Source organism: Bos indicus x Bos taurus, chromosome 2 (genome assembly GCF_003369695.1).
Source record: "Bos indicus x Bos taurus breed Angus x Brahman F1 hybrid chromosome 2, Bos_hybrid_MaternalHap_v2.0, whole genome shotgun sequence".
In the NCBI taxonomy this organism is placed as follows: Eukaryota; Metazoa; Chordata; class Mammalia; order Artiodactyla; family Bovidae; genus Bos; species Bos indicus x Bos taurus.
The window spans coordinates 79,315,305-79,338,975 of NC_040077.1; the positions used below are offsets into that span (position 1 = coordinate 79,315,305).

The 23,671-nt window shown below is 37.3% G+C and overlaps 1 protein-coding gene across 3 annotated transcripts in view; it reads left to right on the forward strand.

Moving 5' to 3' along the window:
• The first annotated feature begins 477 nt into the window (after window positions 1-477).
• The window catches only part of GLS (glutaminase), an 87,434-nt gene continuing 64,240 nt past the window's right edge, over window positions 478-23,671 (forward strand). The window contains exons 1-5 of one of the 3 annotated variants that reach the window (XM_027563093.1): window positions 478-1,162; window positions 14,745-14,841; window positions 15,181-15,302; window positions 19,685-19,814; window positions 20,771-20,850. In XM_027563093.1, coding sequence (XP_027418894.1) covers window positions 759-1,162; window positions 14,745-14,841; window positions 15,181-15,302; window positions 19,685-19,814; window positions 20,771-20,850 — 833 coding nt within the window. In that variant the 5' untranslated portion in view covers window positions 478-758. The remainder of the gene's footprint in view (window positions 1,163-14,744; window positions 14,842-15,180; window positions 15,303-19,684; window positions 19,815-20,770; window positions 20,851-23,671) is intronic. The other 2 variants (XM_027563099.1, XM_027563108.1) reach the window with 2 other exon arrangements.

Genomic DNA, 23,671 nt, shown 5'->3' on the forward strand with positions numbered 1-23,671 from the left:
ATAGCCGGGGGCCAGCGGCAAGCTTGGACAGCCGAGCTCCGATGGCCAGGCCAGACTCCAGCCACGACCAAGCCCACTGATGGCCGGCCCCTGGGCTGCAGGGGCTCTTACCCATCAGTTGCCCAAACAGTTCGAGGTCCCAGAGTCCAGGAGCCCATCCGTTTTGAAAAGGACGAGACCACTGGCCCCCAGTTTCTATCTGTAGCACCCTCGGTCCTGACCAAGCCAGAGAGAAGGGGCTACTCTGGAGACCTGCCTGCCTCTCCAGCCTCACACGTCAGTTTGAGTCCACGCCCCGCCCCTCCCCCTCCGTACCCCCTCTGCCGCCCGTCAGCCGCCCTACACTGCGCACCAGGCGCCGAGAGAAATTTGACTGCTCCAGTCACCAATCATAAGCGAGGTCGAGGATCTGAGCCAATCGGAGCTGGCGGAGGGGGCAGGCCGTCGGCGTCCTCCCGCCTCCTGGAGGGTGCGCGCGGAATGTCTCGGGCCCGCCCCTGCGCCTCAGCCTCAGTGCGGAGCCCTACGCCGTGTGAGGAGAAGGGGAAGTGGGGAGTCTGAGGAGAAGCGTTAGCCGGCAGTCTGAGGAGCAGCAGCGGCGGCGGCGGCTGTGGGAGCCGGCACCACACCCACGTCTCTGCCCCTGTCCTCTTTTTGCCCTCTGGCCGTCGCGCCGGAGACTGCATTCTCGGAAAAGAGCGGTCGCCCACGTCCGGAGCATCCTCCCCTGTTGAGCGGGCGCTGACGGACCCGGCGGTATGATGCGACTCCGAGGCTCGGCGATGCTGCGGGACCTGCTCTTGCGCCCGCCTGCTGCCGCCTGCGCAGTTCTGAGGCGGGCGCAGCCTCTCGCCACCTTGTGCCGGCGACCCCTGGGCGGGGGACGAACGGGCCAGGTGGCCGCCGCGCGGCTCTACCCGTGGTGGGGCGGGGGCGGCCGGTCGGCGGGTCCCCTCACGAAGGGCCTGTCCAGCTCGCCCTCGGAGATCCTACAGGAGTTGGGCAAGGGGGCCACGCAGCAGCAGCAGCAGCAGCAGCCGCCGCCGCAGCCTGGGGCGTCGCCGCCCGCAGTCCCGCAGGCGCCCGGCCCCAAGGACGGCCCGGGGGAGACGGACGCGTTCTCCAACAACGAGGGCAAGGAGCTGGTGCCTTCAGGCGAAAAGTGAGTGTCTACTCGAGGCGCAGGAAGCTTCGTCCCGCCTGGGTCCCGGGCCCGGGAGGGGCCTTCGGCGGGGCGGGATGGGAGCGGAGGTTCGAGAAAGAGAAAGAAAGAGATGCCGGGCGGCCTGCGCCTTCTGCGCCATGTGATTAGGCCCGGCCCCGCCCGCGCCCCTCGCTGGGCCCTTACTTCCCTTCCCCGCCGCCGGGTGGAGCTGCCAAGGGTCCGGAGGGCCCCTCTGGTGCCCCCCTCCCCTAACCCCCGTGCTGGAGCTGTGGCTGCGTGTCTGTCCCACGCCGCGCGTGCTCAGCGCCCTGGCTCCGGGCCGCAGTGCCTGGCCGCCCGCCCAGCCCTTGGCGGTGATGCCACAAGAACATCACCAAGTGACATTTAGGAGTCTGGCGATGGGCAAAGCCTGTGCCTTTCTGACTCCTTGCTTCAAGAAGGGCTCGAGTTTCTCTCTGCGTATCCCTCCTTCGATCTCCGCCACCATCTCTTAAGAAGCCTAATGTAGCAGAATATTCTTAACATTTCTGAAGTGGCTTCTTAAGGCTTATGTAGAGCCATCTGGGGCACCGGAAATAACGTTTCCGCAATGAGATTGGGAGGAAAAGGGTCATGTGGCCTAGAAGACGGGGCACGCAGTACAGACCACCTGTTTGCACTGGGGACCATCTAGCTTTGGCCCGTCTGACATCTTCCATGAGATGGGCGAGTTTTTGAAAATACATATGAAAATAGCCAGGATTGAATGTGACGGGTAAAATGCTAACTCTGAAAACGAATTAAGTAGCTTTTGTGGTTTAAATGAATTGTGATAGGGTGATAACTCACCTATTGTGCACGACAATTTAATCTTTAAACAAAATTGGGGTTTTTTTCTACGCAGTACGTGAGGCAGTTTCCTGGATATTTTGTCTTGAGTTAATATAAATGGACACAAAGCTTTTTTTCCCACTGTAGGTAAATATTTACCTGTTTTCTTTATATCTTACTGTTTTTCTGACTTTGCGCTGACCGTATGTGATCTGTTTTTTGCTCCTCTTACATTGCTATCTTAAGTCAAACTGAAAGTGGGTTTCTTATACTTTCAATCTCAGACCTGGCTTAATGTTTCCTGTAATTGAAATTGGCACCATCCTAAAACATTCCGAGCTAAAATTGTTTTCCTAGACTGAAAAATGTTACTTTAAAAAATATCGCTTGGTGATGGGCCACATTTGTGATATTCTGTGATAAGGGTTTTGCACCCTTATGATTATGGGTAGGTCATTGAACATCCTCAGTTGGATGACCCAAATGTGGTCACGTTTTGAAAAGCTAGACTTTCGTCAAATCTCTGCATCTTTAACGTTTTTTGGAGACTAGAATTGTGTGTGTTTATATGGTACTCACTTTACTTTTCTGAATTACCAGGCATGTAACTAGTCTAAGTACAGATGTCCAGACTTGCAGAATTGAAAGAAGAATGTGATTACTAGCATTTGAAAGTTGTCCTTAAAGGTTGTTTGATGGGAACGGCTTTCTCTAGAAAATGTCTTCCGTTCTGTCTCTTCAATGGCTCTAGTGTCCCTCTTTTTTTCCCCCTTTAGTGAGAAAATTGAGCTTTTGTGATTTACATGTTTTCTAGAAGCTTGTACTGCCATTGCCTTTGAAATAAATCATTTCTTAGCAGTAATTTTGGAACACTTACTTTGTCTAATGCTTATTGACCATTCTACATAAAATGTCCCTTCCTGTTCCTCCTAGCCCCCGAAGAAAACCAGTCTATGGAGGGACTCCTTGAAGAATATTTGTTCAAATGTCCTGGGAGTTTGAATGGCCAATAAGATAACCTTGTTTACCGTGGTTCAAAAGAGTCTGTTTTTGACACCAAAGTTTGGAGTAATAGCTAGAAAATTTTAGGAGCAGTCCAAGTATGTGATAAACCTGAGAGCTTTCAATCAAGGATTTCAAGAGTGAACCCCAGCTATCTCCTATTTAAGATAGAGTGAAGAGTACTGGTCTCGATGATTGTGAAAAAAATTTTAATCTGTTTAAAGATTCCATTTCTTGAATGATCTGGTTTCAAAATGTAGCTTCCTTCCTTCGACTTCATCCATTTTGCCTTTATGAGGTAAACATTTCTCTTATTCTGGGAGGTAAGGTTCCAGTTGATGCATCCTTTCTTACACTCAGTTTCCAAAGTATAGGTCATTCCTCAGTCAGCGAGTCACCTGGGATGCCAGCACTCACTCAGGATTCTGCCAGTTTCTGTAGAGGATTATTAAAAGAAATACCCATGTGAAAAATAAAATGAGTTTAACATTTGTTATGTATAGTTCTTCAGTTAAAAAATTACATCATTTATTGTAAAACCTTACAAGGAGATTAGCCTTTGAATTTTAGGCTCAAATGAAAATTTTTTGTTGTTTGGTTCCTGGAAAAAATTTATGTAAAACAATGTAATATTGACTGTTTACCCTTTTGCCTTGCTTACCAGTTAGATCAGAGTGAATTTAATTCTTAACCATAGCAATTTTATTAGTTCATGTGGCTGGGATATTCGCTTTTCCTCCTTTCCTTGATCTTATATTTTATTATCCATGCAATATTATATTCTGGAGGGAGGTAGAATGTGAGTTATCTTTTTTCATAGTCAAATTCTGAACTGTTGTCTTTTAAGGCTATGCTATCTCTGTCAACAACTTCAATTCTGGTTTAGGTTACTGATCAAGGTTAAGATTTTACTACTGTCCTAAGTATGTTACAGGAAAATGTAATGATCTCTGCTCAGTTTTCCCTGCAGTGCTCTTATTTAATTTTGTTAGTATTATTCCATCATTTTGGAAACCACTTGACACAACTCTTGACTTTTTAAATTGTTTTCTTTTTCTGTGGCTCTTTTGGGGTTTGCTCATTGGGTATAAATCCTGAGGCTGTGAGGCCTCTGCTTTTTCCCCATTTGTCTGCCTTCTCAGCAGCATATCCTCTAATCTTTGTGTAGGTAATAGTTCATTTTTCATCCAAGCTTTGTTATATTTATCTCCACATACCTAATGACTTCGGGGCTTCCCAGGTGGCCCAGTGGTAAAGAATCCACCTGTCAAGTAGGAGTCGCAGGTTTGATCCCTGGGTAGGGAAGAGGACCTGGAGAAGAAAGTGGCAACCCACTCCAGTATTCTTGCCTGGGAAACCCTATGGGCAGAGGATCCTGGCAGGCTATAGTCCATGGGGTCACAAAGAGTCATATGCAAGTTAGCAACCAAACAGCAGTCTGATGACTTCAGATTTAAAATCTTCACCATATATCTGTTCTTTTGTCTCATTTCAACCTATTTTGCATGTTGTTTCAAGATTAATTACAGAGTTATAATTTCAAAATACCACTTCTTCCAGAAAACCAGTGATGGATTGGGATGCAGATTATATCAAACAATGCTATGTAGCATTTGAGATTTTTGACTAACTTTTATGTTATGCCAATGCTTGCCCAACATGAACATTTTTATCATACTGTCTTCTCTCTCAAGAGTGCCATACTTCACTTCTGCAAAATGTAGATGTGTCTATTCTGTCTTAGTGAAGGATCTCTGGGAAGGGTTAGCAGGTGGAGAAGAGGGAAAGTTTTTTAAAGTTACTTTTTGTTTGGGCATTATATTATTTAATTAGAAAAAGAGAAGGATGATTCTCGGAAAGTATCAGTAGGTGTATGCCCTTTAGAAAATAGGTAATGCATACAGGATACAATATCAAAAGTGTTCCATTAAAACAAGATCATTTTCCCCCTATCAGATTGGCAGATGTTAAATTAAGTGATGGAAAGGGTATGGGAAATAGGAACTCTTTACATTGCTGGTGGAAGTATAAATTCAACTGTCTTGGAGGGCAGTTTGGTAGTAATCTGTTAAAAGCTGCACGTCTTTGATGCAGTAATGCTGTTTGCTCAACTATGTAATTAAAAATATATTAAAAGTGAAAGTGCAAACAAATGATTTCAGTTAGCTTCAAATAGTATGATTTTGTTTTTGTAGTTCATATTTATTCTTAATAAATGGTAGCAGGAAAAGAATTGTTACCTCATATTTTGTGCAAATTGAATTTCAAAGTAAGATTAAGTACTTAAGCATTTCAGCAATGTTGAATTAGGTCTTCTATATAGAATAGTACTGATAATGAAGTTGAAGCAATATTGGCATCCCATCCAGGTAATACATGGTTAAATAAAAGACAGAACCTCTGTTTAAATAGGGGACAAATTCTGTTATGATCCTTTAATCATCTGCTTTTAATTTGTAAAAGTGGACATATTTACAATTCATTTAAATTGAAATCAAGATTGAAAATATATTTAGTTCAATCCCTGGGTCGGAGGATCCCCTGGAAGAGGGTGGGCAATCCGCTCCAGTGTTCTTGCCTGGGAAATCCTATGGACAGAAGAGCCTGGCAGACTACAGTCCATGGGGTCACCAAGAGTTGGACACAACTGAGCTACTACTAATTTACAATACAAACTTAAAAACCCTCCTTCATAAAGAAAATATATTCAATTTTGGGTGTGGGACTTTGCAGTGAACCCTTCAGTCATTTTATTTGTGATTTGCTAAATATTTTTTCTAGATTACAGTTATCAGTGAGTTGTAGTTTTGTTTGAATGCCCAACCATAACGTACATGTTAAAATTTTTGGTGGCCTAATGTTTATTTTAAACCACATGCATCTGTTTAGCTGTTGATAATACTGGGACATAATCTGTAATAAACTGCATGCTCTTAATAATACTTAGATGTCATTCACTGAAGGAGTTCCTGAGGTTTAGTCTACTTGAGTTTAGCTTCTTGTTTCTAGGCTTTATATTTTTTATAAAGAAGTCTGCCTACCTAAAAAAATCAACTAACTTAGGGAGTTAGTCTTTTTTGGTGAAGACATTTGTATGTAGGAAAAAGTGGTGGTGGTGGTGGGGAGTAGACACAATTTTAGTCTGAAAAAGATCAGGGTCACCTTGAAGACAAATTTGTTGAAGATATATGTGGGTGTCTTCAAGTTTTAAAAAAAATTAGTAAAAAAAGGGCACTACTTCCTTCTTGTGATTTTGAAGTGAAAAAAAATTATGACTGTAGAAACCGAAAGTCTGCCTGTAGGATTTGCATTCTTTAAGCACCTCAGTCTTCAAATTCTTTATAAACCAAGAAGTTGCCTGTGTATGCCGTTTCACTGTTAAGTCATTTGATACTAAGAGGAATGTTTAAAGCTAAATGAAGTAACTATTTTTATAAATAAATATCTAACTGTAGATTTCTCTAAGTAAGGTAAATAGTTTTCAGATAGAGATGCTGTTGCTATGATTTTATCCTGGAATCTACCCTGGTATAAATTATTTTGGTTGTGAAACACAGGTGCATAGAACCGAGAAAGTCCCTTGGTGATTTTTAAACTTTAGAAAAATTTCATATTTGTACCTTTTTAGGAGTCCAGGTTAACAACACTGAGGTGTAGATAGCTTTTTCACTAATATTTTTGGCACAGTATTATGCTTAGAGAAAAGTGGGGAAAAACTTGTGTTCCATAGAAGTGGAATGGTTAAGTAAATTATGGCAAATCCACATGAGAGTTTATTATTCAGTCATTTAAAGTGAATACAGATACTTTTTAGGAATATAGGAAAATATAATGTTAAGTCAAAAGTTATAATACAAAATTTTCTATGCAATCTGATGTCAAGTCATCTCAAGCTTTTAAAAATGCTTAGAAAAAGTAGTAGAAATAAGCCAAAACAATGTTAGCAGTTGTTGGTTTGTGAGAACAGATGCTGTTTTTCCTGCCTCCATATAGTTACTTTTAAGATTTTCATTATGATAACTTCTAATCAGAGAAAGGATTTTAAATTTGTAAATCTCTACCCTGCTGTCCTGGTTTGCTATCCTGATATCCTTTTTCTAGTATGTATAACAGTATTATCACATTGAAAAAAGTTCTGAAGAAGATTGTGAATGGGTTTGTAAAGCTCCTACTATCGGCATTATCCAGTTGTATTCTCTTTTATCCTCAAACATCAAAGTTTTAAATTTCTTAACTGTTTTGGTGTAAGTCTCATAAAATGTTGCCTGTTTTTCTGCCATATTAAAACCTTGTAATGAATAGAGTTTAACATTTCTTAGGTTCACTATAAGGGGGTATTACTATACTGTGCTAAAATACAGTGATGCTCCAAGGCACGTGTGGTAAACTTTTTCTCTCAAGGGCCAAATAGTGTATATTTTTGGCTTCACAAGCTATCTGGTCTATTAAAGGTATTCAAAGCATCTGTTGTAGCAAAGAAGGCATAGACAGTAGATTTGAGTAGGCATGGCTTTCTTGCAGTAAAACTTTATTTATAAAAACTGGTGGCCCTTGTAGTTTGCTGTTGGTAGCCTTTGCACTAAACTGGATTTGTGTAAGATTTTCTCTAATACCCTGGTTTTGGTTAGAATGGTTTGTTCTTCTGTGAATTATTGTATCAGTTGCTACATTTGGTTCTTGGCCTCCCTGTCTCCAATTCAGCTATTTTCCCTCATTCTCACCTTCTATACCCAATTCCCCTTACCTTTAAAAAAAAAATGGGGTAAAATTCATGCAACATAAAATGTACTGTTTTCACTGTTTTTAAATGTATAGTTTCATGGCATTAGATACTCCCACTGACTCGATGGACGTGAGTCTCAGTGAACTCCGGGAGTTGGTGATGGACATGGAGGCCTGGCGTGCTGCGATTCATGAGGTCGCAAAGAGTCAGACACGACTGAGTGACTGATCTGATCTGATCTGATTACTTTTTTAAAGAACCCAGATAATTAAGCTTTTATGTAAAATGTATCTAAATCCTTTGTGCCTACATTATGTAGTCCTGAGTGAGTAAAAGTTTATGATTTTTAATATAGGAACTTAAGAGGAAATTTATAGGAATATAATTTATAGGAATTTTGAGTAGCTCAAAAACTGAGAATTAGAGTTGGAAGTGATTTTAAAGACATCTATTTCCACCTCATTTTACATAGGTTGTAAACTGGCTACAGTTATTAAATGACCTAACCAAGGTCATACAATGTTAGGACTTACTTTGTTTTTTCTTCCAGTATTAGGAGATTAATATAACACTTTATAAGTTTTTAGGTTTAGTATTGAAAGAGACCTGAAAGCCATCTCCCCAGCTGACGTTTTTCCCCTCCTGTTATACTTGCTACAGATTGTTATCCATCTCTGTTTGAATACTCATTGATAAGAGAATTTATTACCTTTGAAGGCAACACATACCATTTTCAGAGTTGTTTTGTTTTTCCTTATGTGTAGCTGAAATCGGGCTTTTTGTTAACTTTCAGTTCAGTTCAGTTTAGTTCAGTCACTCAGTCGTGTCCGACTCTTTGCGACACCATGAATCGCAGCACGCCAGGCCTCCCTGTCCATCACCAACTCCCGGAGTTCACTCAGACTCACGTCCATCGAGTCAGTGATGCCATCCAGCCATCTCATCCTCTGTCGTCCCCTTGTCCTCCTGCCCCCAATCCCTCCCAGCATCAGAGTCTTTTCCAATGAGTCAGCTCTTCACATAAGGTGGCCAAAGTACTGGAGTTTCAGCTTTAGCATCATTCCTTCCAAAGAACACCCAGGGCTGATCTCCTTCAGAATGGACTGGTTGGATCTCCTTGCAGTCCAAGGGACTCTCAAGAGTCTTCTCCAACACCACAGTTCAAAAGCATCAATTCTTCGGCGCTCAGCCTTCTTCACAGTCCAACTCTCACATCCATACATGACCACAGGAAAAACCATAGCCTTGACTAGACGAACCTTTGTTGGCAAAGTAATGTCTCTGCTTTTGAATGTGCTATCTAGTTTGGTCATTATTTTGAGGAAGTCATCTCTCGTGTGGTATTAGAGTAATTTCAGTGATAGAATTCACGTATCTGTATTTTTACAACTAGAATGACTTGTTAACAGATACTTGACTAAAGGAGTGCATGGTTGGAAGGACAAACAGAGTTGGACATCTCGGACTTGATCTGCCCAGGTCCTCACTCTCACATTGAAGTCAAGCAGATTGTACCCTTGGGTTAGACTCATGAATTTGTACATATGGACACTTTGTCATCAGCTGATGTAGAGAGCCTGGCCACTTCTCACATAAAGCTTACTTTTGTGTTTCTTACTTTGATTTTTTTTGAATAAATTTAAATAAAGTCCAGCTATAACAGCTGCCTCATCTCATCCTTGCTTTGTATTTTACAAGATGCAGTTTTAACAAGGCAGAGTAACAATTCGGTCATCTAACATAAGTAGTTTCCCTGTTAGCATTTTGGTTAGAAATTCTTCAATATGTAAGGAATCTCACCTTTCTTTATTTTGAATAAACTCCAGGTATTCCTCCTAAAATGGAGTGTAACAACTCAGCACAGTTGGTGTGGCATAGCAGAAAGAGTCTGGGATTAGGAACCAAGTATTGACTTCTAGGACTAAATCTGGTCCACCCACTTGAGTTGTGTGACATTGGCCATATTACTTGACTTTGTCTGTAATTTGGGGACAGTTTACCCACTTTGCTTTATCACATGGAGTTTTAAGATGAAACAATAGAAAGTCCTTTTAAAGTAAAGCTTTAAAAAATGTAAAATTTTGTTTTTGAATTCTCTAATACTTAGCTTTGGGGAAAAATGATTTAGAGTCTTTGTCAGACTTTAAATGGTATGTGATCAGCCACTATGAATTCAGCTTTCAACTTTACAGGTTCAGTCTGCCAGTTTACTGGTGTTACGGACGCTTTCTATCAATCAGATCACTCTAAAATCAAAATGATAAACTGATTTAAAAACAGCCCCAGGTATTTTTTTTAGATAATTGTTTTAAAATGAAGCTACAAGTAAAAACACCAAAGCATTCTTTTGTATTCTATTAGTAGGCATCTTTTTTTTTTTTTTTTTTAACTTAGTTGAAGTTTTTTATTATCTAATAGGTTTACTATACTATATTATACATTTGAGTTATATGGAGTTGACAAAAAAGATATTACCCCAGCCTTTATAGTTTGGAAAGGTCTAGTAATATGAAACATTATTTAACAAAATAAGACAAAGTAAGTTGTTTTCCATTTTTTTCCCCTCCTCATTTTGAGTTCATTTTCCTTTCATTTGATAATAGAGTTTTTTTACTTAGAAACTTTTGGTAGCATAGATAGTTGTGCCCTACTCTCAGCAACCCCATGGACTGGAGCCTACCAGGCTCCTCCGTCCATGGGATTTTCCAGGCAAGAGTACTGGAGTGGGGTGCCATTGCCTTCTCCAGATAGTACATAGCCAATTTATTAACTAAATATCAGACTAAGGAGTTTTAATTGTCCTTTTGTATTGGGAAACTGGTTGATCAGTAGTCAGAGTCAGTGTCACTTCCTGTTTATAGAATTGGTAAATTTGTAAATTTCTTGATCAGTCAGCTACTCAGTTGTGTCCGACTCTTTGTGACCCCAAGAATCGCAGCACGCCAGGCGTCTGTGTCCATCACCATCTCCCGGAGTTCACTCAAACTCATGTCCATCGAGTCGGTGATGCCATCCAGCCATCTCATCCTCTGTCGTCCCCTTCTCCTCCTGCCCCCAATCCCTCCCAACATCAGGGTCTTTTCCAGTGAGTAAACTCTTCTTGTGAGGTGGCCAAAGTATTAGAGTTTCAGCGTTAGCATCAGTCTTTCCGAAGAACACCCAGGACTGATCTTCTAAGATGTCATAATCTTAGTTTTCTGAATGTTGAGCTTTAAGCCAACTTTCTCACTCTCCTCTTTCACTTTCCTCAAGAGGCTTTTTAGTTCCTCTTCACTTTCTGCCATAAGGGTGGTGTCATCTGCATATCTGAGGTTATCGATATTTCTCCCAGCAATCTTGATCCCAGCTTGTGCTTGTTCCAGCCCAGCGTTTCTCATGATGTAATCTGCATATAAGTTACATAAGCAGGGTGACAATATACACAGCCTTGGCATACTCCTGTTATGATCTTTTTTTTTGGTCATTAAAACTTAAACACAGAAATATCCTAGTTACTATATATTCCAAAAACTACAGTTTTTAGCTTTTGAGTTTTAGTGGTGAAGTATAATATCATTAAGCAGTGCCACAAAGTAGTATTAAATTTGGGGAAAGAAAGTGTTAGTTGCTCAGTTGTGTCTGACATTGCAACCCCATGCACTGTAGCTCACCAGGCTTCTCTGTCCATGTAGTTCTTCATGCAGGAATACTGGAGTGGATAGCCATTCCCTTCTCCAAGGGATCTTCCCGACCCAGGGATTGAACCTGGGTCTCCTACATTGCAGGCAGGTTCTTTACCATCTGAGCAACCAGGGAAGCCTGGGGAAAGAAGTGGGGAGGGAGGTAATGAAATCAGGAAAGGTCTTTGGGGTAATTTCTGTGTGGTTGAAAGTTTGGGGAGAACCTTTGCATTTGTTCCCCAGACTATTGAAGTAAATTCATTTTCAGATCAGAGTCTGAGCTTTTAAATGCTCAGATTGGTAGTACTTTTTTTTAAATCAATTTTGAACTCTTTTTTATACATTTATGTTTATTATTTATTTTGTGAGCATAGTATTTTAGGGATGACTTAAATATCTCTCCAATGGATAAAAATTAGTCTCTTGTCCAAAAGCAAGTAAATATTTAGCCTTTTATGTTAGCTGTGGCAATAAACATGGTCATTTAAAATTCTTTGCCCTATCTACCATAAGCTGAAGAACTTTATATTTTATGGTACTTAACACAGCTTTTAGGCAAAGCAAATACCATTTACTGGTGTGGTAAATACATAGAAAGCTTATTCTGCAGTTTTTTAAAGTGATAAACAACTATTATCTGAAGTTTATTTAACAAGCCATTTTCTGTAAATAATTGGTATGTTATTTTCCACTGATTGTTTTTGACAGCTGGCTCAATTTTTCTTTAAATATTAAGTCATCAGTACTGTTGAATGCTGTTTAATGGTTTTAGATCAGGGTATGATCTAGAAAAATCATACCTTATAAAAGTAATTACTAGCTAGTAAGTTTAAGAGCCAGCAAAACTGTAGAGGCATATATTTTGGACTCTGAATTCAGAGGAACGAGGTTTCTAAATATATCTCTACCACTGTGTAGTCTTGGAAAGTTTGTTGACCTGTCTGAGCCTCTGATAAATGGGGACAGAGTCAATCTGTTTTTTTTTTTTTTTTTTTGGTCAAACAGTAAATATACTGAGCATCCACTGTGTACCAGGAACCATACTTTATTTTGGATAATAGTATTTTTGTCATCATTGTAGGGATTGAATTAGAGTGCATGTAAAACAGCTAATCAGAATACTTAACAAAAGTTATCCATAATTTTTAACTCTTATAATTAAAATATCCCAAATATATTTTAAAAATTTCTCTAAGAGCCAAAATTGTTTTAAGGAGTAATTATATATCCAGGATGTATGTTTAAATTACAATAATCCTATGTGTTATTTTTTTTAAAACATTGGCATGAAATTCTGGTACTTTATAGGGTTGACTTGAAAAACAAGAAGCTGGTATGATAGCTTTGAAAACAAGTATAAATGACATTAATGCCAACATTAGTGTTTGAGGATAAATTTTATATGTGCATGTCTAAATGTATATGCTCTGTGAGCCGACACTGTATTCTGTTGTCTTTTAAAATAGAAATATACGGACCACTCTCTAATTTTCTCTTTCTTGAAATAAAGGTAAAGCCCTTTCCAGACATTTTATATACACATGCATACAAATACATGCATGTATTTGTACCTTTGATTTTAATAAATAGTGATGGGTGGGGAGGAGATTGGTCTACCCTAGATCTATAATTCTTATAACATCACTATAATACATATGATAGTCATGAATGTTCAGAATATTAAACTGTGTTCATTTCAGTTTCAGAGCCCCCCAAAATAAAATATTTATAGGTTCATTATAGTTTATCTGAAAACTTTGCAATGAATAGGAAAAAATTTTTTCTTGATTAAAAATTTGGTTAATCATAGCATCTTATACCCGGAGAAGGCAATGGCACCCCACTCCAGTACTCTTGCTTGGAAAATCCCGTGGACGGAGGAGCCTGGTAGGCTGCAGTCCATTGGGTTGCTAAGAGTCAGACACGACTGAGCGACTTCACTTTCACTTTTCACTTTCATGCATTGGAGAAGGAAATGGCAACCCCCTCCACAGTGTTCTTGCCTGGAGAATCCCAGGGACAGTGGACCCTGGTGGGCTGCCGTTTACAGGGTCGCACAGAGTCGGACACGACTAAAGCGACGCAGCAGCAGCATCATTGTATACCAGCTTATTAATTAATTAAGATTTTAATATATTTTTATGGTAACATTTTTATTCTAACAGTCTTTATGATTTGTGGCATTTGATGTGTATATGTAAGCCTAGGTCACTTTAGAAATAGTCACTACAACTACTGACAATTGATTACTTTCTGCCAAGCAGGGCACTGAGGGTATTGAATGTATTAAGTCAACTGATTCTCACATCTCCCTTTCTCAAATGAGGGAACTGAATCACAGAAAAGTTAATTAATTTACCCAAGGTGACTTGACTAGTAAATATCATAGCCAGGACTTGAGAACTTGTACACTAATCTTTTCTTAATTACTGTCTCCCTCAGATTTTACAATCAGGTTAATTATTTGAACTATATCTTTATATAACTGTTTATAACAAATATACGACTATAATATATGTGTTATATTCAAGGATTCCCTCAAAGCTCAGTTGGTAACGAATCTGCCTGCAATGCAGGAGACCTGGGTTCACTTCCTGGGTCGGGAAGATCCCTGGAGAAGGAAATGACAAACCAGTGTTCTTGCCTGGGAAATCCCATGAACAGAGGAGCCTGGCAGGCTATAGTACATAGAGTTGCAAAGAGTCGGACGCAACTTAGCAACTAAACCACAACCATGTTTTACATAGGTATGCTACTGCTGCTAAGTCGCTTCAGTCGTGTCTGACTCTCTTCAACCCCATGGAATCCCGTCCCTGGGATTCTCCAGGCAAGAACACTGGAGTGGCTTGCCAGTTCCTTCCCCAATGCATGAAAGTGAAAAGTAAAGTGAAGTCGCTCAGTCGTGTCCGACTGTTTGCCACCCCATGGACTGCAGCCTACCAGGCTCTTCCGTCCATGGGATTTTCCAGGCAAGAGTACTGGAGTGAGTCGCCATTGCCTTCTCCATTACACATGTATAATCATCCTATAAAAAAACAATAACAACAGAATGAAATATTGACTCTTACCTGAACATTTTCTAGGCTCATAGTTAGTATTGGGTGATTGTATTGTATTAGGCTATACAGGAAGAAATTGCCATAAAAGATAATTTAGGATTACAAAATATCTGTGTAAATTAATGAATATGTTTTAAACGTACTTCTCAATGTGGTTTCAGTAATACTGTTTGATTTTGGTAAATCGGCATTATTAATGTGATAGTAGGTCTTGAGGAATCGATCAACTGTAGTCTGCTTCATTGATTATTTTTAAATGGATGTAGCTAAAATCTACTTGAAAGTTCACATAAGAGTTAATTTTGTGTTCTTTTTTTCCTCTTTAGTAAAATAAAACAGGGTCTGTTACCTAGTTTGGAAGATTTGCTGTTCTATACAATTGCAGAAGGACAAGAGAAAATACCTGTTCATAAATTTATTACAGTAAGTTTTTATATTTTTCTATCCTAACTTTTAAAAACCAGTAATATGAAGCAATATACGGTGATATTGCAATGTAGTCTTAAAGTCATCTGACTGACACTATTTCTCTTATTTTCAAATTTTCATCATGCTCATTTCAAGGTAATCAATGAAAGGAAATGAAAGAAACAATGAGAAACTTTTCCAGAAAGAGGGTAATAGTGACACTAAGATGCCATATATATATATTCAGGTCTTGGGTAGAAGTTTTTAAATACAGGAATTAAAAACTTGTAGTTGGAATAAGCATATACATTATTTGCACTATGTATTTACAGACTCTTATTTTTTTAAAAACAGGCACTCAAATCTACAGGATTGCGAACGTCTGATCCCAGGTTGAAAGAGTGTATGGATATGTTAAGATTAACTCTTCAAACAACATCAGATGGTGTCATGCTAGACAAAGATCTTTTTAAAAAGTAAAAATTTCTGCCAAACCGTTAATGGTCATTTGCTATGCTATGTGGTGTTTTTTTTCTTTTAAAACAAAATTGCATCTTTGAAAGCCAGTGCTGCTTGTGTAACTGAAAAAAGAGGGGAGGGGATTTATAAACATCAATTGCTTAGAACAACTTGGTGCACATTAAAGTTCTGTAATATACTGGGTCTAAGAGTATACCGTGAAACTGTTCTGAGGAAATGTAGCCATGGATGTTTCCAATTTATAATACCTGGAGACTGCATTAAGTTTGAATGCAACACACTCTGTCCTGTTTAAATTGATCTCTAATTCATCTGCATATCTTGTAGCCTTTCTCAGCATGGTCTCTGTTTCTTTTCTACAAGTTGATTTAGATGACATCATAAAATGGGAAGGCTTCAGGCAGCCGGCATTCATTAGGTTTACATGCCTCCATTATCTGCTGCTCTCCTCAGAGCAGACATAGGCTTAATGCATAGGCTTTTTTTTTTTTCCCAGAGTATCTAAAAACTTAATGCTAACTTTGGACATTAATGCCTTGATTTGCTTAAATGAAAATATTTTTATTTTCCTATATTTGCCAATCTTTATTTTCTTTAATGTGTTCCTACTAGTCTGATTGCTTAGTAATTTGATAGACAAGTTTGTCATGGAACCCAAGGAAGTATATGGTATTTTACAACTAAACTTGAGTGAGAACTAAAATAAAACTATAAACACTACTGTTAAACCTTGGCTTTTTCCTGACTATAGGCTTAGGTTGAAAAGAATTCCAGCATCTACCTTGAAAGTTTATTTGTATGTATGTATTTTTATATATTTTTATTTTATTGTCTTTTGGGGGCTAGATGATTTATTCTAGATATCTGCTGAAATATCCTGGAATATTAAGTCATCTGAAGGTATAAGTATTTAACTGAGATCCTCCCAAGTATCTTGGCATACCATGAAGCAGTGAGTGCTGTCAATTTTAGATCTCTGTCTTTTCACCACATGGTTCTTGATGCTGTTAACTCTGCTGACCTTATAAAGTGTAGATTTTAGGTTCATGTTGGAATTGATATTAGGAATTTTGGGTCTTCCGAACCTGTTCTTTGTGAAGGGAAGGAAATAATTTCTAGTTAGCTGTATTTTTGCAGTAAGATTATTTTGTTTTTAGTGGTCATGAACTCTGTGCAAAGTGCCTTCTGGGGAGTTATTTCAGTATATCTGAGAATAAAGTTGTCAGACTTGATTCAAGATAGGTATGTTGATTGTGGGTATGAGCAATTACTTTGAATTCCTACATGAAAGCAGTATTTTATATCTTTTCAGCACTGGTTAAGGTTTTTTTGTGCTTCATAAACATATTGTTGTGTTTAAATATGAAATTTGAAAAAGTAATTTAAATACACTGAGTAAACAGAAAAGCATAAAATTTTCTACTATAAGTATATTAAAAATAACATTATTTTAAACACTAATCCAATTAAAAAAAAAAAAAAACCTGACAATTGTAATATAGGCAGTTCCCAACTTGACAGATGCTTAGTGGTCTATGTGAGCAGGCAGTGGAAGAGTTTATGTCTATAGGCATATGATTTCTCTTTTCATTCCTAGAATGAGATTCAGAACCTCTGACCGCTAACCTTTTCAGGTCACCTGGAAAGGTGATTGCTTCAGAGAAGTATTTTCTCTGTTTTCAAAATTAGTTTTCTAGTTAGTGTTGCCAGAAATAAACTATCTCACTTTTCATGCAACTGGGAAAGCAGATGTTATAATGGAATTCATTTTCCCAGAGAAGTAATTTATAAAGAAAGGTGGAAAGGTTTGGTTGAAGTCAATGTGTTGACATTTTACCTAAAATACCTTGTTGGTTAATATATATATTCAGCCTTTGAGGGTAATCTGAGAAGCATGTAGAATTTTTCTTTAAATGGGAAAATAAGTTCTAAGCATACTTTTTTTGGGCATAGTCTGTTTGAAAGTTGGAGACTGCCTGTACCTATCTAGATACTCAATTGTTTTTAATGCTAATAGTCTTAGTAGAAGTAGAAAATTTGTGTTGAAAAGGAATACCTTATTCATTCATATATTTTTAGCCATGTAAGTATTAGAAGTATTATCATGTGTAACCATAATTTTTTTATCATCTTGTTTTGGAGGAAATGAGTGGTAATCTTTGTATTTATTTGATTTTTCTTTGAAAATTCTTATCCACTATGTTATTTTACTAATGAAAAATTATATTTGAAATATTCTATAAAACACTGATGGTGCATAACAGTTGTTAATCATAAACATTTAAGTTAGGGAAAGTAAAATTATTTTTACCAGTTTACGGATGAGAAAACTGAACAAAGAAAGCATTGAGAAAGATGTCACTTGTTGAAAACCATAAATACTTCCTCTTCATTCTACTTTATATGACTTCTGATTTTCTAGTTAGATTCATGACATCCATATTAAAATAACTTCCAAGAAAAAATTACAGATTGGAATGCTCATCATTATGCAGCTAGACACTCTTCTGAGTGATATTGCCTTGACTGGCCACAGTAATTCACCAATGAAGGCTGTTAGCACGGCTTTACCAGCACCTTCTAATAGAATTAAAAAAAGAAAAAAAAATCCCAGTTTCACTGACTATACAGTTTTTATATAAAACCTCCTTTTAAAAATGCTGATTAATTTTGAGTAGGTAAATAGTAGTAAGGTTAATAATTTTTATTTGTTTGACAGTCCTTATATTTTCTCATGCAACAGTTGTTGAAAAAAGGAGGATGTAGATTTGACTTGATACAGAATAGCAATTTAAGATCAGGAATTACCAACTTTTTTCTGCTAAGAAATGTCTTTCCATATATATTACTTGTAACTCTCATGTGCAAGTTGAATTACTGTTTGATGCATATTAAATATTAAGTCAGTGACAAAACTCAATATTAGGTAACATTGAAACTATCATAAAATTTATTGGTTTATTGAAGTAAATATTATCTCTTGGATGTCAGTTATTTCTACATCTATAGCTTAATAATGGAAATTAGGATTATAACTTTTTCATGTTGTAATTAAAGCACATGTTTATCACTGAAAATAACCTATTTTATTTTAAATCAGTGTTTAATTTTATGTTGACCAAGTGAGTATATATTCTGGATTTTGGTCAATAGTTAAAATGTGATATCTGGCTTTTAATTCTAATATGCTATTTCGTTTAGAACATTGAATTAAGATACTGAGATAAAAATTTATCATTTACCATGGACTGAAAAATTGAGACTGTCTATTCTCCAACTCTCCTTTTATGATTAGTGCATGTTATTAACTTTCAGGTTACACAGAGTTTTCTTATCTGTAAAATGGGGAAATTACCTTCTTAAAGGGTTCATCTTTTGAGGGTTAAACAGGATAAATAGTACTTGAAGCTTAGTACTTTTTAGTCTGTTACGGGCTTAGTCTTAGTTGGTATAATGGCTTGATGCTCAAGTCTACAGTGTCTTCCTTTATTGATTAAGTGTTCTATTATTGAACTTCTGATACTCACTTAAGATGAGCTTAGAGTATATAGTTGGCTATTAACCTATTTATAAAACTCTTCTTTAGGGTTACATTAATAAATTGATTTTCTAGCTTAAACCCTTTTAAAACAAAGCAGAATATTGATTCAAATTATTAGATTTCATGCTTTCCCATCCACATAGTTTACCATATCATTTAAATAGTTTTTAACAGTGAAACATTTTTATTCTACAGTGTGTTACACATCTTAACAGTGCATAGAATAATGTAAACATTTTTGGTGATTCAAGTAATATAAAATTATTAAACTATTATATATTTTTTTAAAGTTAAACATTATTTTTGCAAGCGTTTAAGTATTTTATGTTAGAGACAAATCTGACTAAACTAAGTTTTTAGCTTAGAAATGCAGCATTTTCAAAATGTAATTTATAGAAAATATGTTAAAATACGGAATGTTTAGTTTTTTGTCAAGTTTTTTCTTAAGGGACATATGTCTGAGGTTATTTCATGGAAAAATAAAGAGGATCTCAGCTATGTATTAAAGGTGGATTTTTGTTAACCAGATGTCATGCTGAATGCTTATCATGTCTGGTAGGTGAAAAAGTCTTGTTTTTAGATGGTCTTGGTACTTAACCTGGTGGAATGCTCTGTTGTTTTAATCTTTGATGCAGTTTTTAGGCTATCTAATTTACTTCTTTAATTTGTTCAGTAGCGTACAAGCAGCTACATGAAAGGGTGCTTGGAGGAAAGAAAATAATGTAGAAAGAGTATAATTTCTAGCATTTGTTTAAAATGTTGAATTTCTTTATTGTTTGTGTATTCTCCTAATATTGTTATTATTAGCAAGTACTAATTTTTTCTCATATTCCACAGATGTGTTCAAAGCAACATTGTTTTGTTGACACAAGCCTTTAGAAGAAAGTTTGTTATTCCTGACTTTATGTCTTTTACTTCACATATCGATGAATTATATGAGAGTGCTAAAAAGCAGTCTGGAGGAAAGGTAATGTTTTTGATGTGAATATTTTCCTAAACGAATAATTGAATAAATTTAGCTAAACTTGAGGTGTAGAGTGTAAAATTATGTGGTTTGTGTTTTACTAAGTAAGAAATTTAAGTGAAACCACTGGATTAAGTTCTTTTAGAGTAACAGAAGTAAACAGAAGTTTAAATCACTCAGTTGTGTCTGACTCTTTGCTATCCAATGGACTGTAGCCCGCCAGGCTCCTCTGTCCATGGGGTTCTCAGGCAAGAATACTGGAGTGTAGCCATTTCTTTCTTCAGGGGATCTTCCTGACCCAGGGATTGAACCAAGTCTTCTGAATTGCAGGCAGATTCTTTACTGTCTGAACCACCAGGGAAGCTTAGTGCTTTGTACTTTTTTTTTAAGTGCTTTTAAAATATTTCAAATATTATGGTTAATTGTTATTTTCGTTAAAAAGAAATCTTTTTGATTTTCAAACGATTAAGGTGACCTTTATACTTTTAATTAATTAAAAAATAACTTCCTGGGAATTTCTGCAGGTATGATATCCTTAAATATTAAATAAAATGTTTACAGTTTTAAAAATCCTCTACATAATATAAGGGCTATTTTATTTATTCTTGATATTAAAAGTTTTTAGATTATGAAACCCTATTATCATGACCCTGATTAAATAAATTTTTTTTCCCTTTTAAAAAAAAATCAATTCCTAGTTCCTCTTAGACTGTTTTTTCTAGGAAGAGAGAATGCAATAGAGAACAGATGGTGACGGAGACTCTGAGAGGTCACTTAGATCTCACTTGTAATCCTCAAGTTATGCCCTTAGTTTTTATGAATATTGTTATAAAAGATACATTACAAACCCAGTGAGTACTACAAAATGTTCATTGGTGGAAGCTAAATTGAGAAATTTTTTTGATAGAAGAGAATATTTTATATTTTATCTGTTGATTTCTTTCCACTGTTTTGGATAGGTTGCAGATTATATTCCTCAACTAGCCAAGTTCAGCCCTGATTTGTGGGGTGTATCTGTTTGTACAGTAGATGGACAGAGGTAAGTTTATTTCAAATTCATCAAAACCAGCTCTAAAACTTAAATTTGCTCGCTGCATAACAATGAGCATGAGGTAGAGAGGAGCATCTTCTCTAATAGTAATTAGCCCCTTGAGATGACATAAATTCAAGAAGGCAAAGAAGTTTAAATTTTAGTTTAATTTTAAAAACTCAACTGAAATAATACTTGTTACTACATTTTGTGAGGCATTTCAGCTACATTATTCACAGTTGTAGTCTTTTTATTTGAATGTTTATTGTTCAAGGAACTAAAGTTACAGATTTGATTAGGAAAAGTAGATTTGGCAAAATATGAAATTATTCAACTAATGAACTGACCACTAATAGAATTAGTTCGCCTTTCTTCACTTAACATTGGTTACCCATACTGTCATTATTTTTGTTCCTCTTGGCTCCTGATATGATTAGCATGGTAGTTAAGACAATATAATGTAATACGTAGCCTCTTGCCCATCAGTTATTCGCAAAAGATGCAGGATTTCATGAAGCCTATGAAATTTGATTTTCAGGATATAATCACACTGCAGGTATAACCACTGACATCTGAGGATCCAGCAGAATTATAAAAAGGATAAAAATATGAGGGCACCTCAGAGAGAATAATTTGATTTAAAAAGTCAGTCAAGAGAGGCCCTTGGAAAAATGAACAAAGTTCTGAAATAGTTTTTAAAGAATGACCTTTTTATTATGCTGTAAATCAGACATAAAGATATCTTATGTTGCAGTTTGGTCTTGTCAGTCAGAAAAATTATGCCAAAAAAAAGAAAAATCATATTATTTACTCATTTAAAGACTTCAGCTCAGAAATAAAATCATTCTGTTTTTTTGTTTGCTTTTTACTAAGGTAATTATTTCTTTTTACATTAAAATATAACTTACATAAAATGAGATAAAGAACTCCTTGGTGTATACAGCTTGATAAATTTGTTAGATAATTTTATCCTAAATTTTCTTAAAACTACAAATCATAATATCCCAATTAAAGCTTTTATATGTCTCAAGTGCCTTCATTCTAAGTGATACTTTTATTTTTTTACTACTTAATCTTTCTCAAGTATTTACAGTTTTTAAAAAAATGTGATTTAGTTCAATCATACTTAATGATAAGGAATCCGAGGCCCAGAATTTGTATAAAACTGGCAGAGGTGAAACTAGCACCTAGGTCTCTAAACTTCTAGTCCATTATTCTCTCCTTTATGACAGACTTTTATCCTCATCTGGGCCTGTGAAATGAATTAAACACTCATGTGTTGTATTAAATGTTGGGTGCTGTGAACAGACACAAATTCATGAGAAGACATGGCTTATCCTATGGAATAAATTCCAGTAGGGAGTGGTATTCCTATTTTCTTGTATTTGGAGGAAATGGTTTATCATGTAGTAGAAATTTTTATATTTGAAGGAAATTATTATTAGCTAATTCTCATGCATGTCTTTTTTCTTAAACATATTTTGTATATATAGGTGATTCTTTTCATTTAGCCTTCTTATCTAGAGAAATTTTGAGACTTGACTTTGGATTAGATCATCAGATCAGATCAGATCAGATCAGTCGCTCAGTCCTGTCCGACTCTTTGCAACCCCATGAATCACAGCACGACAGGCCTCCCTGTCCATCACCAACTCCCAGAGTTCACTCAGACTCACAGCCATCGAGTCAGTGATGCCATCCAGCCATCTCATCCTCTGTCGTCCCCTTCTCCTCTTGCCCCCAATCCCTCCCAGCATCAGAGTCTTTTCCAGTGAGTCAACTCTTTGCATGAGGTGGCCAAAGTACTGGAGTTTCAGCTTTAGCATCATTCCTTCCAAAGAACACCCAGGGCTGATCTCCTTCAGAATGGACTGGTTGGATCTCCTTGCAGTCCAAGGGACTCTCAAGAGTCTTCTCCAACACCACAGTTCAAAAGCATCAATTCTTCGGCGCTCAGCCTTCTTCACAGTCCAACTCTCACATCCATACATGACCACAAGAAAAACCATAGCCTTGACTAAACGAACCTTTGTTGGCAAAGTAATGTCTCTGCTTTTGAATATGCTATCTAAGTTGGTCATAACTTTCCTTCCAAGGAGTAAGCATCTTTTAATTTCATGGCTGCAGTCACCATCTGTAGTGATTTTGGAGCCCAGAAAAATAAAGTCTGACACTGTTTCCACTGTTTCCCCATCTATTTCCCATGAAGTGGTGGAACCAGATGCCATGATCTTTGTTTTCTGAATGTTGACCTTTAAGCCAACTTTTTCACTCTCCTCTTTCACTTTCATCAAGAGGCTTTTGAGTTCCTCTTCACTTTCTGCCATAAGGGTGATGTCATCTGCATATCTAAGGTTATTGATATTTCTCCCGGCAATCTTGATTCCAGCTTGTGCTTCTTCCAGCCCAGCGTTTCTCATGATGTACTCTGCATATAAGTTAAATAAGCAGGGTGACCATATACAGCCTTGACATACTCCTTTTCCTATTTGGAACCAGTCTGTTGTTCCATGTTCAGTTCTAACTGTTGCTTCCTAACCTGCATACAAATTTCTCAAGAGGCAGGTCAGGTGGTCTAGTATTCCCATGTCGTTCAGAATTTTCCACAGTTTATTGTTATCCACACAGTCAAAGGCTTTGGCATAGTCAATAAAGCAGAAATAGATGGTTTTTGGAACTCTCCTGCTTTTTCCATGATCCAGTGGATGTTGGCAATTTGATCTCTGGTTCCTCTGCCTTTTCTAAAACCAGCTTGAACATCAGGAAGTTCACGGTTCACATATTGCTGAAGCCTGGCTTGGAGAATTTTGAGCATTACTTTACTAGCGTG